This window comes from Centrocercus urophasianus, unplaced genomic scaffold, assembly GCF_019232065.1.
Source record: "Centrocercus urophasianus isolate 14NV4802_14NV808 unplaced genomic scaffold, USGS_Curo_1.0 seq_16, whole genome shotgun sequence".
Classification (NCBI taxonomy): domain Eukaryota; kingdom Metazoa; phylum Chordata; class Aves; order Galliformes; family Phasianidae; genus Centrocercus; species Centrocercus urophasianus.
Genome location: NW_024884711.1, coordinates 275,601 through 291,510, shown reverse-complemented (window position 1 = coordinate 291,510; position 15,910 = coordinate 275,601). Strand labels below are relative to the sequence as shown.

The 15,910-nt window shown below is 41.5% G+C and overlaps 1 protein-coding gene across 1 annotated transcript in view; it reads right to left on the bottom strand.

Annotated features, from left to right (window-relative positions):
• The window catches only part of ITGA9 (integrin subunit alpha 9), a 214,361-nt gene that overhangs the window by 90,919 nt on the left and 107,532 nt on the right, over positions 1-15,910 (bottom strand). Inside the window, exon 17 of the mRNA XM_042817225.1 lies at positions 7,239-7,315. Coding sequence (XP_042673159.1) covers positions 7,239-7,315 — 77 coding nt within the window. The remainder of the gene's footprint in view (positions 1-7,238; positions 7,316-15,910) is intronic.

Sequence of the window (15,910 nt, the reverse complement as noted above, 5' to 3'; positions counted from 1 at the left end):
CCACACATAATATTTGCAAAACAACCACATGCCTCTATCAGTTGCATATCTAGTTACTTATATGAAATTATTCTTTATCCACTAATACAAATCATGCTTATGCTTATAAACTTTGGAATTGTCCCAAAGCTCAGTAAACTGACAGGGTAGTGATCACAGAAACACAGAATGCCTTGGGTTGGAAGGGACCCCAAGGATCATCAAGTTCCAACCCCCCTCCCACAGACCGGGCCACCAAGCTCCAAATCTGGTGCTAGATCAGGTTTCCCAGGGCAGCCTGTTCCAGCACCTCGCCACTCTCTCTGTGAAGAACTTCCCCCTGACCTTCCCTCCTTGAATTTAAAACCATTCCTCCTTGTTCTACTATTCACCCAAGTAAAAAGTTGATTCCCATCCTTTTTATAATACCTTTAAATACTGGAAGGCTGCAATGAGGTCTCCTCACAGCCTTTTCTTCTCCAGGCTGAACAAGCCCAGCTCCCTCTGTCTTCATAGGAGAGGTGCTCCAGCCCTCTGATCATCTACATGGCCCTCCTCTGGACCCTTTCCAACAGCTCCACATCTTTCCTCACACTTGGATGTGGTACTCAAGATGGGGCAAGGGCAGAGGAGAGAAGGACAATCATTTCCCTGCCCCTGCTGGCCACTGCTGTTTCACCCCTCTTCTGATGGAGCCAAGGATACCACTGGCCTTCCAAGCTGCTTGCTCCCCCCCGTCCCCACAAAATGTTCCCCAGATCCTTCTTCTCCCCTTTCTTGCAAATGTGAATGATGTTTACTTTTTTCCAGTCCCTGGGGACTTCACCTGATAGCCACAACTTTTCAAATATGATGGAGTGTGGCTCAGCAACCACATCAGTCAGCTCCTTAGGACCCTGGGAGCCCCAGCTCCATATATGTGTATACATTCAGTCTCACGAAGCAGTCTCAGACTTGCCCTGCCCTTACAGTGGCAGGGATTTACTCCCCCAGTTCCCACCTAGAAGCACAGTGATGCGAGCTTCAGGGAAAAGAGAAATATAAGAATCCTGGCTGCCAGTGAAGATCGAGGCAAAAAACTCATTTAGTACCCCAGCCTTCTCCATATCTGTCAGTCAGTTCCCCTGTCTCATTTACCATAGGAGGTACATTCTCTTTGGCCTGCCTCTTCTGGCCAATGTAACTATAAAATCCCATCTTGCTTTTTTAACATACCTCACCAAGTTCAGTTCTTTCTGCACTTTGGCTTTCCTAATCCCCACTCTCCAAATTCGGACAGCATCCCCATATTCTCCCCAGTTGATATACCCTTGTTTCCTGACAGTGACATCCAATGACAGGACAAGGTGCAATGAGTACAAGCTGGAGCATAAGAGGTTTCACATAAACACTAGAAAATCTTCTTCATGGTGAGGGTAAAAGAACACTGGAGCAGGCTGCCCACAGGTGCTGTGGGGTCTCCTTCTCTGGAGACATTCAAAACCCACCTGGATGCATTCCTGTGTGACTAATCTTGGTGTTCCTGCTCTGGCAGGGGGACTGGACAAAATGATCTTTCAAGGTCCCTTCCAATCCCTGCTATTCTGTGATTCCACAGCTGGTACAATCCCTTCCTTTCCCCTCAGTTTGATCAGCAGGTCCTTGCCAAGCCATGTTGGTTTCCTGCCTCCCCTGACTTCTTATTCTGACAGACAGAGAGCTCTTGTGCTCCCAGAAAGGCAGCCTTGAAGAGTAGCCATCTTTCTTCCACTCCTTTGTCTCTAAGGACAGCTTCCCAGATCTCATCCAACAGGTCCTTAAACAGTGACGCAGGTGTCTTCAGTGAGGCCTGGGTTAGGTACGCTCTGAGGTTACACCTCAGAAGATCACTCAAGCAGAGACATATGCAGGATAGATAAAGCATATCATATAAGCAAAAGAAGTACTGGCAGAAAACATGTTAATATTTTAGTAAGCCACGGAAGGAATTTACTTGAAAGGGAAAAAATAAGCTTCTATGGAGCTAACTAGGAGATATCTGGAAAATATCTTTTCTTCATAAATCATTGTTTTATTAAAATGGAAACAATTCAAGCTAGATGAAATTTTTGACACACTGAGTTTCTGCCTCTCCTCTGGCTAATTCCAGAGGGACTGGCAGAAGCAGAGATGGCCCAAATCAAAAGCCTGACCTTTAGCTGGAAAAGGACATTTCCCCAAAATTCCACTGCACACAAAAAAGCTTTCACTCCAATGCAAAATAAAACCAATTTGCAAAACCTTAAAAATCTCTGCAAATGCACCTGTTGCCTCTTTGGCTTTCAACAGCTTTTACTTCCAATTTGACTTTTCCAAAACAAACAGTTTGCAGAAGTACAGATATGAATCCCAACTAGTCTGTAGGGAAGCAAGATAAATTTGAATCTAACAAGTGATCTAGAACATCTGAAGAAGTTCCAAAGCCAATGTGTTTAAAAGGCTGCATATTCCAAACATAAGAATAAGTATTCCAATGGGTGAGTAAAGCTGTTTCTAACGACAGATGAGGACAACCTCACATCACGTAAATATATGGAAGACAGGCTTTCTCCTGAAATCGCTCAGCAATATTGATTACATCTTTTTCCATCCAGGAGGCTTACTGACCCATCCCTTACAACCTTAATTTACACACCACGCACACAGCTCAGGCTGGAATGCAGCAGCTCCCTAACATGCTGCAGCATCTTTCTGCTGCTGCTGTTTGTTTTCTGTGAAGCTGCTCTACTCATTGCAGCACGTGAGCCGTCAGTGTCATTACACATTGAGACAGGATTTCCTGCCTAAATCAGGAACCTGCCATTCTGCTCTGTTCTTTAAGCTGGTTTATTACAGCAGGAAGAAAGTCTGTTTTTCCAAACAGCCTTACTGTCACCTGGATGTCTTCTCCGTGATTTTCACTTGGTTCCCACAGAGGTATAAACAGGTCTTGAAAACTGCTATTACCTCTGTAGCTAGTTATCTGCACAAATGAGACACTGGAGCAAAACCAGATTTGTGTCCGCATGAACTCTATTCTCTCAGCCCTTTTAAGTAATTAGCCTTAAAAGATCAGAGTGCTTGCCTTCCATACAAAGAACCAGAGGAATGGATTAACAGATTTTAAAGGCTAGGGAAGCCTAATCCTTCACAAAACACACATTTCATAGTTTTCCCAACACATCTTGAGGAAACAGATGCAGTTCAGCTTCTAAACAAGTAGCTATGGACAGTCTCAATAAAAACATGGTATTTGCTACAGAAGCTTGATGGAGAAGACATCTGCTGTGTTGAGAAAACAGAGTGAGGCATTCAAGTCAAGTATGATATGCAATAAATATATTCATAAAATTAAACAATGTATTTAAAATTAATAGCCAACAGAACACTCTTTGATTGCATTTTGCTTTTTAGGTCATAGCAGCCATCCTGCTCTTTGACACAGAACTGTTCTCAGCCGCAGATGAGGCCAGCTGGGACTCTCCAAGTCCTGGACTCCAGAATGCCAGAATCTAGTATCTCTGCACACCTCTCCCCAGTGCAGCACAAACCACCCATGCAAGGAAGCTCTTCACATTCTCCAGTCTGAGCCTGCCAAACCGCACTCTGTGACTTGCCCTTCATGTCATCTGCCACAAGCAAGAAGAGGCTGGTTACATCATCCCACAATACTTACAACGAATTGTGGTGGGTTAACATACAAATGTATGCTAATGAAAGAGGACAAGCCCTAAAGAGATCCATCTGTAAACTGAAATCGAGCCTTAATAAGATTCCTTTGATAACTGAAAACATGCCCTTTTCTACTCAAAATAAGTGCATTCTATGAGCTTGTCTTTATTCCAGTGCAGCATGGAACCTCGGTCTTCAGCTCACACCTCCAAGGACAATTTTCCCTCTAGTAAAAAATACTTTAAAAAACACAAAACATTGGAATCATAAGCTTATCACCCACCCAAATCATCTCTTAATTTTTTTATTAGTGCTTCATTATTTTCCACTCTGATGCCCTTTGCTCCTCTCCTCCCCACTACCAGCAGCACAGGGAAGGATTTCAGCTCACCCAGCAGCACAGTTTCCACTTGCAGCAGCTCCAACAAGAAACAACAGGAAACAACGAGACAAACCCAGCCATATCTGGCCAGAACAGCAGTTTCCAACTCACACATGTATCTGCTTGGTTTGACCACTTTTGTCACCTGGTCATGCTGTCTGTTATTTCTCAGAGTACACTGGCCCCCATTTGAGGTGACTGGTTAAATTTTAGGGAGAGAAGGAGTGTCCCAAGAAATGCCACATTAGATCAGTCATTCAGTATGCTCAATATCTTCAAAGCCACATGCAATCCTCATCAACTGGGTAAGCCTAGTGATTGAAATATAGCCCAGGTGAACTGGAAATTGGTGGAGCTTGTGTAGTTCCTGACTTCCTGAGCGTGACCTCAGCAAGCAGTTCTCTTGACGATAATGTAATATGAGCTCAAATGCTCTGAACAGCACACATTTGACAGCTTGGGATGGACAAAACTATGCCTTACAGTGTATAGCATTCTGTACAGCTTTTGGCTCGAACACACTACAAATTAATGAAAAAAATTGTGAGAACAGCCAGAATAAGTCCGTCCACCCAGCACAGAACCCTCAAGACCTGCCTGGATGCCGACCTGTGTGACCTGCTGTAGGGAACCTGCTTTGGCAGGGGGGTTGGACATGATGAGCTCTGGAGGTCCCTTCCAACCCCTACAATTCTGTGATTCTGTGATTCTATACCCAACCATGTCTAAAACAGAGGCCCATAGAATAACAAGGACAGCATATCATGTTATTTTCCTGATACATTTCTGCAGCTTCCAGCATTCAAATTAGTCATTTTTCTACCATTTAAATTCTCAACTTCTACAACATCCTCAACAGCAAACTCCACAGATTAGCCACAGGTTGCTTAAAAAAACATTCTTCATTTTTTCTTTCATTACCCCAAACAGCTCAATACGGTTCGCAAACTTCACCACCTTGCTACTCATTTTTAGCAGATTTCCCCAATCATTTCTGAGTAGCATGAATACCTCTGGCCACAACTCAAACACTCGTGGAAGTTTCCCCACCAGGAAAACAGACTGTTTATATTTCCCCTTACTGACTGCTTTTTAATTAGGTCGTAACACTTAACCACCACTCCTCTTAGCCTGGGCAACTTAATTTCTTCATGGATCTTTGGGGATAAATCCTAATGAAAGTTTTTTGAAGGTCAGGTAAGTGATCTCAACCACATCACCCTATCCACGCGTCCAGCAAAGACCTTCAAAGAGCTGCTGTATACCTGACACACTGCACATACTGTCTTCCCATAGACGTTCTGTTCACCTCAATCTACTGGAGTACCTGTTTTAGCTACATTCGATTTATTTTATTCTTACAGCAATTTCAGTCTGACACAACTGTGTAAAAAAAGGCATTGTGAAAAGTTTGCTCATAAAGTCACTCAATTCCCAGCTGCCAATAGTAAGACTCACCTTTTACGCTCTTCCAAAAACAAGCGCATTAAAACAAACCTTTTTACGCACAATTAGCATAAACACAAAATACCTGAAAAAAATCTGAGAGAGGTCTCTAGCATGAGATCAATGGCGCTGAAAAGATGAGTGCAATCTTCCAGAGGACCAGTCCTCTACAATCAGAATCTATGCATGCTTTTGAATTTTTACAGACCGCTAAAAATAAATCTCTTTTCTTCAGACATAACTCACTGTGTTATGATTCTTAACAGCTGGAGTTCATGCAGCTCTTCACCTAAAGAAAACCCATTCTGTGTGGACGTGACAGATTTTATGACATCCTGTTTACTTCAAACAGAACTTCAGAATGTCACTGAACAAAGTCAGCTTGAGAGCGCTTGTTCCACGTTTCGCTATACGATCACAGAAGCTGCATTTGAATATCCTCAGCTTTTTTGACAGTTGTGGCTTTTATATTGTCAGGATAACATAAATAACAGCCATAAAAGTAAACAGTCTGATACTCCAGTCACAAGTACAGCTCTTACTGATTCCCGCACAGTGGCTGACAAGTTTTTATAATGTGCTTTTAATTGATTATTCATCAATTGCAGGACAAACCCCCTCACTCGCTTCCCCAGTACACACAGACAGGTTTCCACCTCTACTCTAAACACATTTTTCTCACTACTAAGACCTAATGAAAGGTCAAAAACCCAGACTAACCACAGACAAAGCTTGTACACTGCAACCTGAGACCCAACCTTGTTCCCAGCCAATCCCCCAAAACATTCCTGTGGACTTCAGTCGTGTCTGGCTAAGTCCATAACTTCATGGATTTGACTTTGGTTCAGTTTCTTCTCCAACTACAGTAACAGCATGCTGTACACTTTCATAAAGTGTGCACATCTCCTATTACTTTTTTTTTCTTCATTTTTCTAACAACCAGAATTTCTTCCCCTCTCTTTCCTGACCTGAAGCAAAGCAAGCATCTGCAAACAGTAAAACCTCTGGAACACAATTAAATCACTTACATCAGCATTTCCCATTTCTAAAAATGTGCTAAAAAGCTGGAAAAAAAAAGGAAACAGAAACGGTGCTTGTAGTTCACCTTTAGCCTGATTTATCCAGAAATTGAATAACTGCCCTGGCAAAACAATAGGCGTTTTCCTAGGATCGCCAGTCTCAAGGGACAGAACATAAAGTTTACCTCTGGTCTATCTGACTAGGTTTATTATCTCAGAAGAAAGTGAAATCAGACACCTCCAAGGTACTCACAAAAAGACAGGAGCAGAATTAGTTAGGAAAAATACAAGCTCAGAAATTAAAAAGGGAAAAAAAATCACATCCTTAAACATAATTTTTAAAACGCTCGATGACACTTTTTCTAAACAAAAATGCTTTTCTCCATGCAGATTACTTCTGCCATGTCACAAACAGTATTTTATCATCTTTTAAAAATGATGTGGTCCACGTTGTTGTTTTATTTGGACAGAATTAACCTTCCCTCTCCCTCTCCACTATGCTATCACTGGTTTTGTCTGTTGCAACTGCAAACTCTTTGAGAACAGGTCTTGCCCTGTGCATGCACCCAGCCCAATACCACAGTTCTGATTCTGTGCACACTTACTGCACTAGACATGATATCATCACCAACATCCTAGTCTGGAATAGGATGTCTGCATTTGTAGTTTGAGTTTTGAACACATCTTACATAAACAAATGGTGTACCAGCATCTAAGAAAGAACAAAAAGTTCACCTACTCACCTAGATAGCAGTAATTTGCCCTGAAGTTTCAGATCAGCAGCACAGTCCTCAGATTGACAATTCCTCTCAAAAACAGTCTGTGGAAAACAGAAAAGAACTGTTACAGCTTGAAAAGAATAAGACTGAAACACCCACAAAGCAGCAACATGTTTGGATAAACTCAGAACCCACCGAAGTCTGCGATATGGGAACATACGGCGTGAGTGCCAATGAAACTCAAGGGAGCCAAATCTCATCTTTATCAGAACTGCCTCCCTTCTCTTGTAGATGAAAAAGAAGGTCCAAAGGAAAAGAAGGTATTTCTGGCACCCTGTTTTCTCCTTCCAAAACATATGCATGAAAATGAAAGAGTTACTGATTAAACTGTTCTCGGTCTCAGAAAGGAAGAAAGGAAGTAATTCAAACATTCACTGGCCTACATTAAAGATAAGGATTTATTTAGAAATGCTTTAAGATCATGTGATCTGTTGCAATTTGTTCTGCTATCCTGCAAGCAACAAAAAAATACAGACAGTTACATACCAGCAATACTCTAGGATCTATCTACAGCAGTTTGCCATGGTTAACTAAGGCAGCCACTAGTTAGTGAAATTAAAGAATGGGAACATGCTCCTAGTATCCAAGAAATGATGAAATCCATCCAAGAAATGATGTCAAGATCATGGCTATTTTCCCATGCTGCTAGCAACAGAGAGTGATATCTTCCTGAGCATTTGAGCAGACTTTTTAGGCTGGTGGATTCATTCTGTCCAACATGGAATGCTCTTCAGTTTAGCAAGTATTTAAGGGACCAATACCTTAAACGAGCATTGCCAACACAAACCTGAGACTCAATTGGTTTCTTCCTTTAGTATGAATATTCCCATCTACAGGCTTTGGCTTATCACCGAAGTAAATACATTTCAAACATAAATGCAAAGAGACAGCAAATTTATGCATGACACAGACAACAGTCAGACTCATTTAAAAGAAGATGGAGGTATTACGTGTTTGACAATCTCTGCCTGACTAGATCAGCACTGGAGAAAGACTCTGAATCTTAAGTCTGGACAGCATGAAGATGTTTTAGTCTTCATTCTCTCAGGAAGACTCTTGTGTAAGGATGCGGCTTGTTCCCCTTTTTCTGCATGGTTAGAGTCCTCCACATAGGTGTGAACAGGCAGTCAGTGTTGGACTGGAAGATATCAAACTACTCTGTATGTTATGCTAAATCACAAACAGAACAAAGACATCTGGGAGGGGGCAGTACATTTGGAGTGGTTTACTCTGTCCTTTAGTTTTACTTTCCCATCTTTTACTTTCTCAAAACCTCAGATATGGAAATCAGTGATCATTGAAACACAAGGGCTGAACTTATTCTTCCTCCTTAATAAGAGACTTTATTTGGGGTCAGAGAACAAGAATCCCAATAGCCTGGGGTCAGGAACTGGCTCAAAGCATCCCTCTCAAAACATGGCATGTTTCAGAGGTACAGTTTCAAAAGTCCTCAGAGCCAATCCTCAACAATTTTAGTACCTATATATAGGAAACACTTTTTGACCTTCAGAGGACGAAGAAAAATAAACTGTAAAAATATTCTTGCCTGACAGTTTCCCTATTTGCACTGCAGAAATCCTGGCAAACAGAACAGAGTGATCAGAGATATGATCTGCACTTTTAAAAGAACCAAGTACTGTAAATATACTGAAGTAACTACCTAACAATCTTGGAATTTTATTACTAAATCTATAGTAGTGTTTGTTCATTCTTTCTGAAAAAGCATCTCATTTTCCTAAAACCACTGAGCATGTATCTCTTCCAACACACCATGCACTGGACAGCAAGCTTCTCTGTAAAACATCAGGCCTATCTTATGTCATAAAACTCGAGTTCCTATATAGCACTGTGATGATAGATAGAAAGAAAGAAAGATGAGTCCCCAGTTTTGTGAATGAGTAGCAGTGAATTCTCTGCCTCTATGGAAAATCTTGGGCTCATTCTGGGGAGACGGGGAGAAAAGATCTCCAGTCCATTCAGCTGCTAGGACCCAGCTGGGCAGCTATTGCTTGTTCAGCCTCCATAGAAGCTAATGATATCTCTGGATTATACTGCCATTCTGCAGTACTTCCCTGGTTTGAATAGATCTTGTCATGCCTCTATTCCACCTCTTGTTTTTTGTGTGCCTGCTAGAGCCTCAGCCCAGTAGCTCCTCAGTCCTGTTTCCTCCACTTCCTTTCTCTGCTAACTTGAGCCTTTCCTTCCCCAGTCTGTTGTTTCTTCTGCCATTCTAGGTGACTGATTCCTGCCTGCTTGAATACTTCCTGAAGAATTAAGGGGTAAACACATTAAGTTATCATAATGTTTGCAAACAATGCTCATATATTCTGTTATTGTACTCTCAGTTGGTCTGTTTGCGCTGTCATCTCTTCAGACTAGAAACCATACCTAACTCAACACTGCACACTGTAGGAGCAGGAATCTGGAGTTAGGATATGCATAAGCTCTATTACAATACAATCACTATTTTTAGCTCTAAATAATTTTTGAAGTGGCCTTGGCTTTAAAATAACAATTTTAGGGATTTAACTGAGGTCTTCACATATTCAAAATGCTGAAGAAGATAATCAACTTTCATACATATTATTCAGAACTGGCAAGAGGGAAGTAGAAGAAAATATAGCCATTCTGCAATAGAAACACTTCATAATTTCTGTAGTTGCTGTTACCTAAGGTGAAGAGGAGCAGTGGTTTTACAGAAGTTCAAACTCAAATGATTCTTACCGGATTCCACTTTAGTTGTACCAAGCATCTCACAGATCATCAAAGATGGTCAGGAAGATTCTTTAAATAAGATTCATGTTCAAGAAGATTTTTATGTTTGGTGGGAAGGCTGTGAAAAGCTCCCAGAAAAGCTCACATTCGTTGTCCTGAATCAGAAATGCAACTGCATTTCTTATCTGAATGTCATCAAACTTCTGTCTGCCATTTCCAAAAGCCAAAAAGGTGTGCGAGTACTCAGTAGGACAAGCTGAATAATATCAGTGCTTCTGGGATATGACTTTACTGGTAAACATAGAGCTAAAGCTATTTGTGTGCACAGCAAGTCTGTCAGCCTTCCTGCAATCCCAGCACAGCACACAGCAGATCCAGTGATTCTTCCCTGTATTCTCCCTTGCTGCTCAGAACCCAACAACTACAGGGAGCTGCTCTATAGCAGTTTCAACAAGTCATCAGACATCCCAAACAAACATGGTGTTCTGATATTCTGCCTGGCTGCTTTTCTGGGTGGAAAACTGTTCATCATCAAGGAGTGTGACAGATCTTTGGTAATCTTGAAAGATCAGCAGAGACAGCTGCTGCCCAAGTCTTCCAGAGGGTACTACGTTAAAGCATACTTGTTATCAAGTGCGAATACAGATATATATACACAATAAATGGACAGTAAGGAGAGACCTAGAGCAAACTGACAGGGAAGAAGATGTGTGTAGACAGGCATTCAGAACCTCCTAACAGGTATCTTCGTGTCCAGTGTGCCCCTTGAAGAGAGGTGGTGGATTAAATGCTACTTCTTGTGGTCCGGGGGCCAGGCCAAATCTACAGTCCTTAGCCCCACAAAATAATAGGATGAATCCATAGTCCTACATCCTAAACATCCTTAAGCACAAAGCTGCCAGGAAGATATCCTCCTTATTGCTGATACTGGACTGATGAGGAATGACAACAGGAAAACAAATGAAAAGAAGCCCTGGTCTGGTATTAAATGTGGAGGTTGGTGGCCATACATGTGGCAGGGGGGTTGGAGATTAATGATTCTTGAGGTCCCTTCCAACCCTGGCCATTCTGTGATTCTGTGAGCCCAATTTCAGCCCAGTGCTGAGAGCTCTGCTCAGAGGAACCTAATGTGGGGTTTCAAACCTGACTTGACAAATTCCTTTGGATTCTTTAAATGCTATCTAAACATAAGCTTTTGGGAGCAGAGAAGAGAACTGGACATAGGAAAGTGAAAAAACCTGTGTTTATGGTGCTCCGGCCCACAGAAAGTACTGGAAGTTATCCAATAAGCAGAGAAAAAAGTATTTCAAGACATTCAACCCTCCAAAATTTAGGGAAGCACGTGAAAATTTCAAGTCTCAGCCAAAACACGCCATCACACTCTGAGAGGCTGCCAATGTTGTATTCTGTAGGCGTTGCACCCAGCTTTTCAGAGATGAGGGAAAGCGACAGGTGAAGGACAACGCTTGATGAGAAGGGGGAGAAATGAGATTTTCAAAAGAACTCTTGAAAGCACGATGATTTGCAGTTTAGATGACAGAATTCACTCTAGATTAGATCTTTAACTGCTTCAGCACAAATCAGTCCACAAAAAGTTTGTAGTGCATCCCTTACAACATGGCAGAATTGATTGGTCTTCAGTAACTTGAGGATCAACCCCTTTAACTGCATGACCTGTGCCACATACTTCAGGATAACTCAGGTTATGTATAGGGATGACTTAACAACTGTATCACATCAGTAACACAAAAGCTCTGCTACTTCAGGGATGCAGAATGAGAGGGCTTGTTAGGCTAATAATTTTTTACATTTTACATCCTAATGCAATGGCTATTAGCATGTTATGTGATGAAGTACTTATTTAAGGAGCAGGTAGTGTGATCTGATTTTCGAAAGTACTGACCAGTAAGCAGATCTCTCTGCTTTCTCCAGGAACTACTTCCTATGTTACGGCTTTACAAATCTATGACTTGGGATATTAATGTGCTTACACAGATACAGAAGCCTGACTTCAGAGCTTTATTTTGTCTTTCCATTTTCCAGCTGCCTGACAAATAGAGCCATTATCTATGTATTTATTGACCTCAAATAAAAAAATAGTTACTGCTTCTTCTCAGACATCTTACGCTTTAGTATACATGGAATGATCTACTCAAATATCCTGCTAAGCCAAGTGCAAACAAGCTGATTTAAATTCTCAGTGGAAAAGTAATTAATACTCTGAAAAGCTCTCTAGGATTTCATCAGGAGTGCAAGCTAAAAAGAAGAATATACAATACGCCCAATGCCTGTAACGGGTGGCAGAGAATCACAGGGCAAAGGCAGGAATATGAGGGGAGTTGCAAGCATATAGAAGAATCCTATCACAAAACCAGAGTCGTGCTGGTGCTGTGTGGGGCACAGGATGGAGGTGAGCATCTGTTTTCTTGGTGGGAAAGTGTGCTCTGATGAAGTGTATGCGGAGCTTGGGGAGTTTCCTGGCTCACTTCTAATGCATTAGTATCAGAAAGCAGAAACTGACTGATAATAACCATTTTATTGTACTAACAGGGATGCACAACACAAGTGGAACTTCTGCAGCTGAGGAAGGTAACAGAGAAATTCATCCACTCTACACAGCAGAGGACTCCAGGCCTAAGGCTCACAACTTGTGACTGACGTTCGTAAAGCCATCTAAGGCCAAATACAATAATTTCTCCCCTATTCCAGCTATATCCTGCTATTTACACCTTTCACTAAGTGTTGAAAACCGAGCTGGAGCACTAAGATAAAAAGGAGAGAGAACACTCAAGTGTAAGAAGTGTTATTACTTGCAATTACTCCCAAATTGAATCAGCTGTTCAGAAAAGATCAGGCACGAAACCTGTTAGCTGTCAAACACAAGCATGTACTGATGAACCTATGTATTAGTTATTCCTCACAGCAGTGAGTGAATTTTAATAATGCAATTTTTTGTTCTCGTATTCTCCTGGGGTGAAGAATTACAATTGGTGGCAATAGAAATACACTCCCAGCCTTTTGGAGCTGTATTAGATTTCTAGTCTGACTCACTCATCAGGCTGAGGCAATTTTTTTCTTTCTGAAATTATTAGCAGTTCAAATCAGCCAAAAAGTGTTCTCATTTCACAGGATTTCAGACCTTATAAATCCACAGAACAATAGATGAGAAAGACTTATTGGGTTAATTATTGTTCCATCTCCCAATACCATTATAGGATGGACTTCTGTAGTACATGTCTCAATATATTTCCTGACTCATCCTAAATAATCTTCCATTTATTTTCAATGACTACAGAGTAATTCAATTATATCATCTCAGGAGGGTTTTTAATGAGAACATTTTCTATTCCAAAGTCTCGTTATTTCCACTATAAGTATGCTCCTATCCTCTTAACATTTTCACATATGAGTTAAAAGTATTGCTGATGATGCAATGGAATAATTGAAAACATAAAATAAATAAAAATACAACAAAAAAGTGGTAACTGATGATAGTTTGAAAAAACAAAAAAAAAGTGTTTTGAAATGATCAGATAAGCAATTTTTGTCTACTTTCAGCTCACTTACACTCCCACGGATACAGAGAAGTCGTCTTCTATAATCCACCTGCCCTTCAGTGCTTTTGTTTTTATGAATGCTGCTCTAAGCTGCCAGCAGTTCTGTGGCACTGAGGCATTCTGAGCTGAAAGAATTAACACTACCGTATCAACTATTCTCCAGATGTTGGGTATTCCAGGTTCCACTGATCTTTCATCTAAGTGCTGAAAAAATCTGAAGAGAGCTAATGAAGCCTAGCCTCCTGAAGGTTGTCACCTGTCTGTGTGTCTTTTCAAGTATATTATGATTTTTGTTTTTAACATTCCACACACAACTAAAAGATCTCCATCTCTTCCACTTAGAATTCTCCATCCGCAGAGAGGTATGGGAATGAAATGCATGCTGTTCCAGGGAGCTGCAGAAATTACCCCATAGGAATATCAGTTCATGTGATCATCTCTCACTGCCTTGTCTATGTATTTAGAGAATCTATAAGCTAAATCAGATAATGCTTGTGCTCAGATCTCAGACAAGATCACTTTGTAGTGTGATTCCCCCTGGCATGTACAGCCAGCTTACATGTGAAGGTGTCTATCTGTGTGTATGTATATATGCACACACACACACACACACACACATACACGTGTGTGATACTGGCTGTTGTTCTTTAGGAAGCCCATGAGATCTAGGCTATGTCCCATGCGTTACGCTGTTTGGCCTGTACTTTCAAACAGCAATGTAAACAAGTTGGACCATTACTGACCAAGCCTGTCATTGCTCAAGAACAAGCTTATAGAAACATGGATACCAGCAGAGATGTCAATTTCCACTAATTCTTACTTCAGCAGGTTTGCTTATAAACACCTTGGAGGTACAGTAACACATCTGGACACCTGCTGTTCTCACTCAGTACTGAATTTCATCCAGACTTGTAAATCTTTCCTCATTATCACCATTCAACAAAAGAGAGCAGGCAAATGCAATGCTCAGCTTAATCCAGCACATGTTCGGGGTGGGTCCTTCCCCCCATCCTTCCCAGATGTCCTGGCACGAACAGCACCCAATCCCTGCCAGTTCAGAACTGACTCGAGACAAATTTGGTCAGAGCAAAAGACAGACGCTATTTAAGGGAGGGCATAGGAAGGAGTAGGAATCAGCACTTGTAGCAAAACCACCTCAATTGATGGAAGAACAGTGGTGATTAATCAGTAACGGTGGCACAGACTGCAAGAATAAAGGCAAAAGAGAATTTGGAAACCCAAGGAGGAAAGGGAATTTAGTGCCAAGAAGCTTCATCTGGAGCACAGCAATTTGGCTGACTCTGCAGTCTCCCTAAGACCTCCTGTGTGCCCAGGTGTAAAACAGTCTCCACTCTTTCCATTCACCCTGACGGATATGCTAAGCCATCGGAGCTTCAGTGTACCAGTAATTTAGACTGTCCTGGCCTTCAAGACAGGAAAATGCCCTTGAAGCACCCAAGCTCATGAGCCTTGCCTGGTGAACGTGGTAGCTGATATGGAAGCCATTCCAGCAGCTAAGCAGGACAGAGATGTCATTCCTGCACTGAGAAACACCAGAAACAGCCCAGTTTGCTGGCAGAGATGAAGCCTGATCCAAGCACACAGGCATCTCTGTTTTGGAGAAGGTACCACTGACAAACCTGGACCACACCACATTTCAGTCTGTGCAAACCCACCGTTGCTTTGTGCTCAGTGTGAGATGCTGGGAGTGGGGGGATGTCTTACAAGTACGAAAAAGCCAATATTTATGCAGCAAGTCAAAATTACTAAAGGTGTTCATAACTCAGCTTCACCAAAATCCTTCTAAATTTTCTCATACCTGTCAAGTTTGCTAATCTATGTGTAACTAATTAGTCAGCTTTAAGTTAGCTGCTCAAAGACAAATATTTCCAAAAATAGCTTTAAAGAGGTGAAGTTTATCCCAGAGACGAGCGGCCGCAGATACTGCACTATACCCAGACTCTCACTGCAAGTCTGACATAGCTGGGAACAGAATGTCCTAAACATTTTCTCTTACAACTTATAAGCAGTTTTATGACAGACCGTTCCCGAAATCCTGAAGACGCTGACGCAATTAAACCTACTGAGAATATTTTCCTATAACAAAATGGTGTCTCCATCCACATAACAGCAGGTGATTTTATTACAGTATTCAAAACAGACCGAGTTCTAGCATACCGCGTTTTAAGCTCTAAGATACATTACTGGATACTAGAGAATAAATCCCCACTGTATTTGGCAGGAGAGCTCCCTCTTTCCTGGTTGACATGTATTTATACAGTGGGTATACAAAAATAAATGCTATAGTACAAACCACTTACAATGAACTAAGCCAAACCTAGTTCTAAATACACATTAATTTCC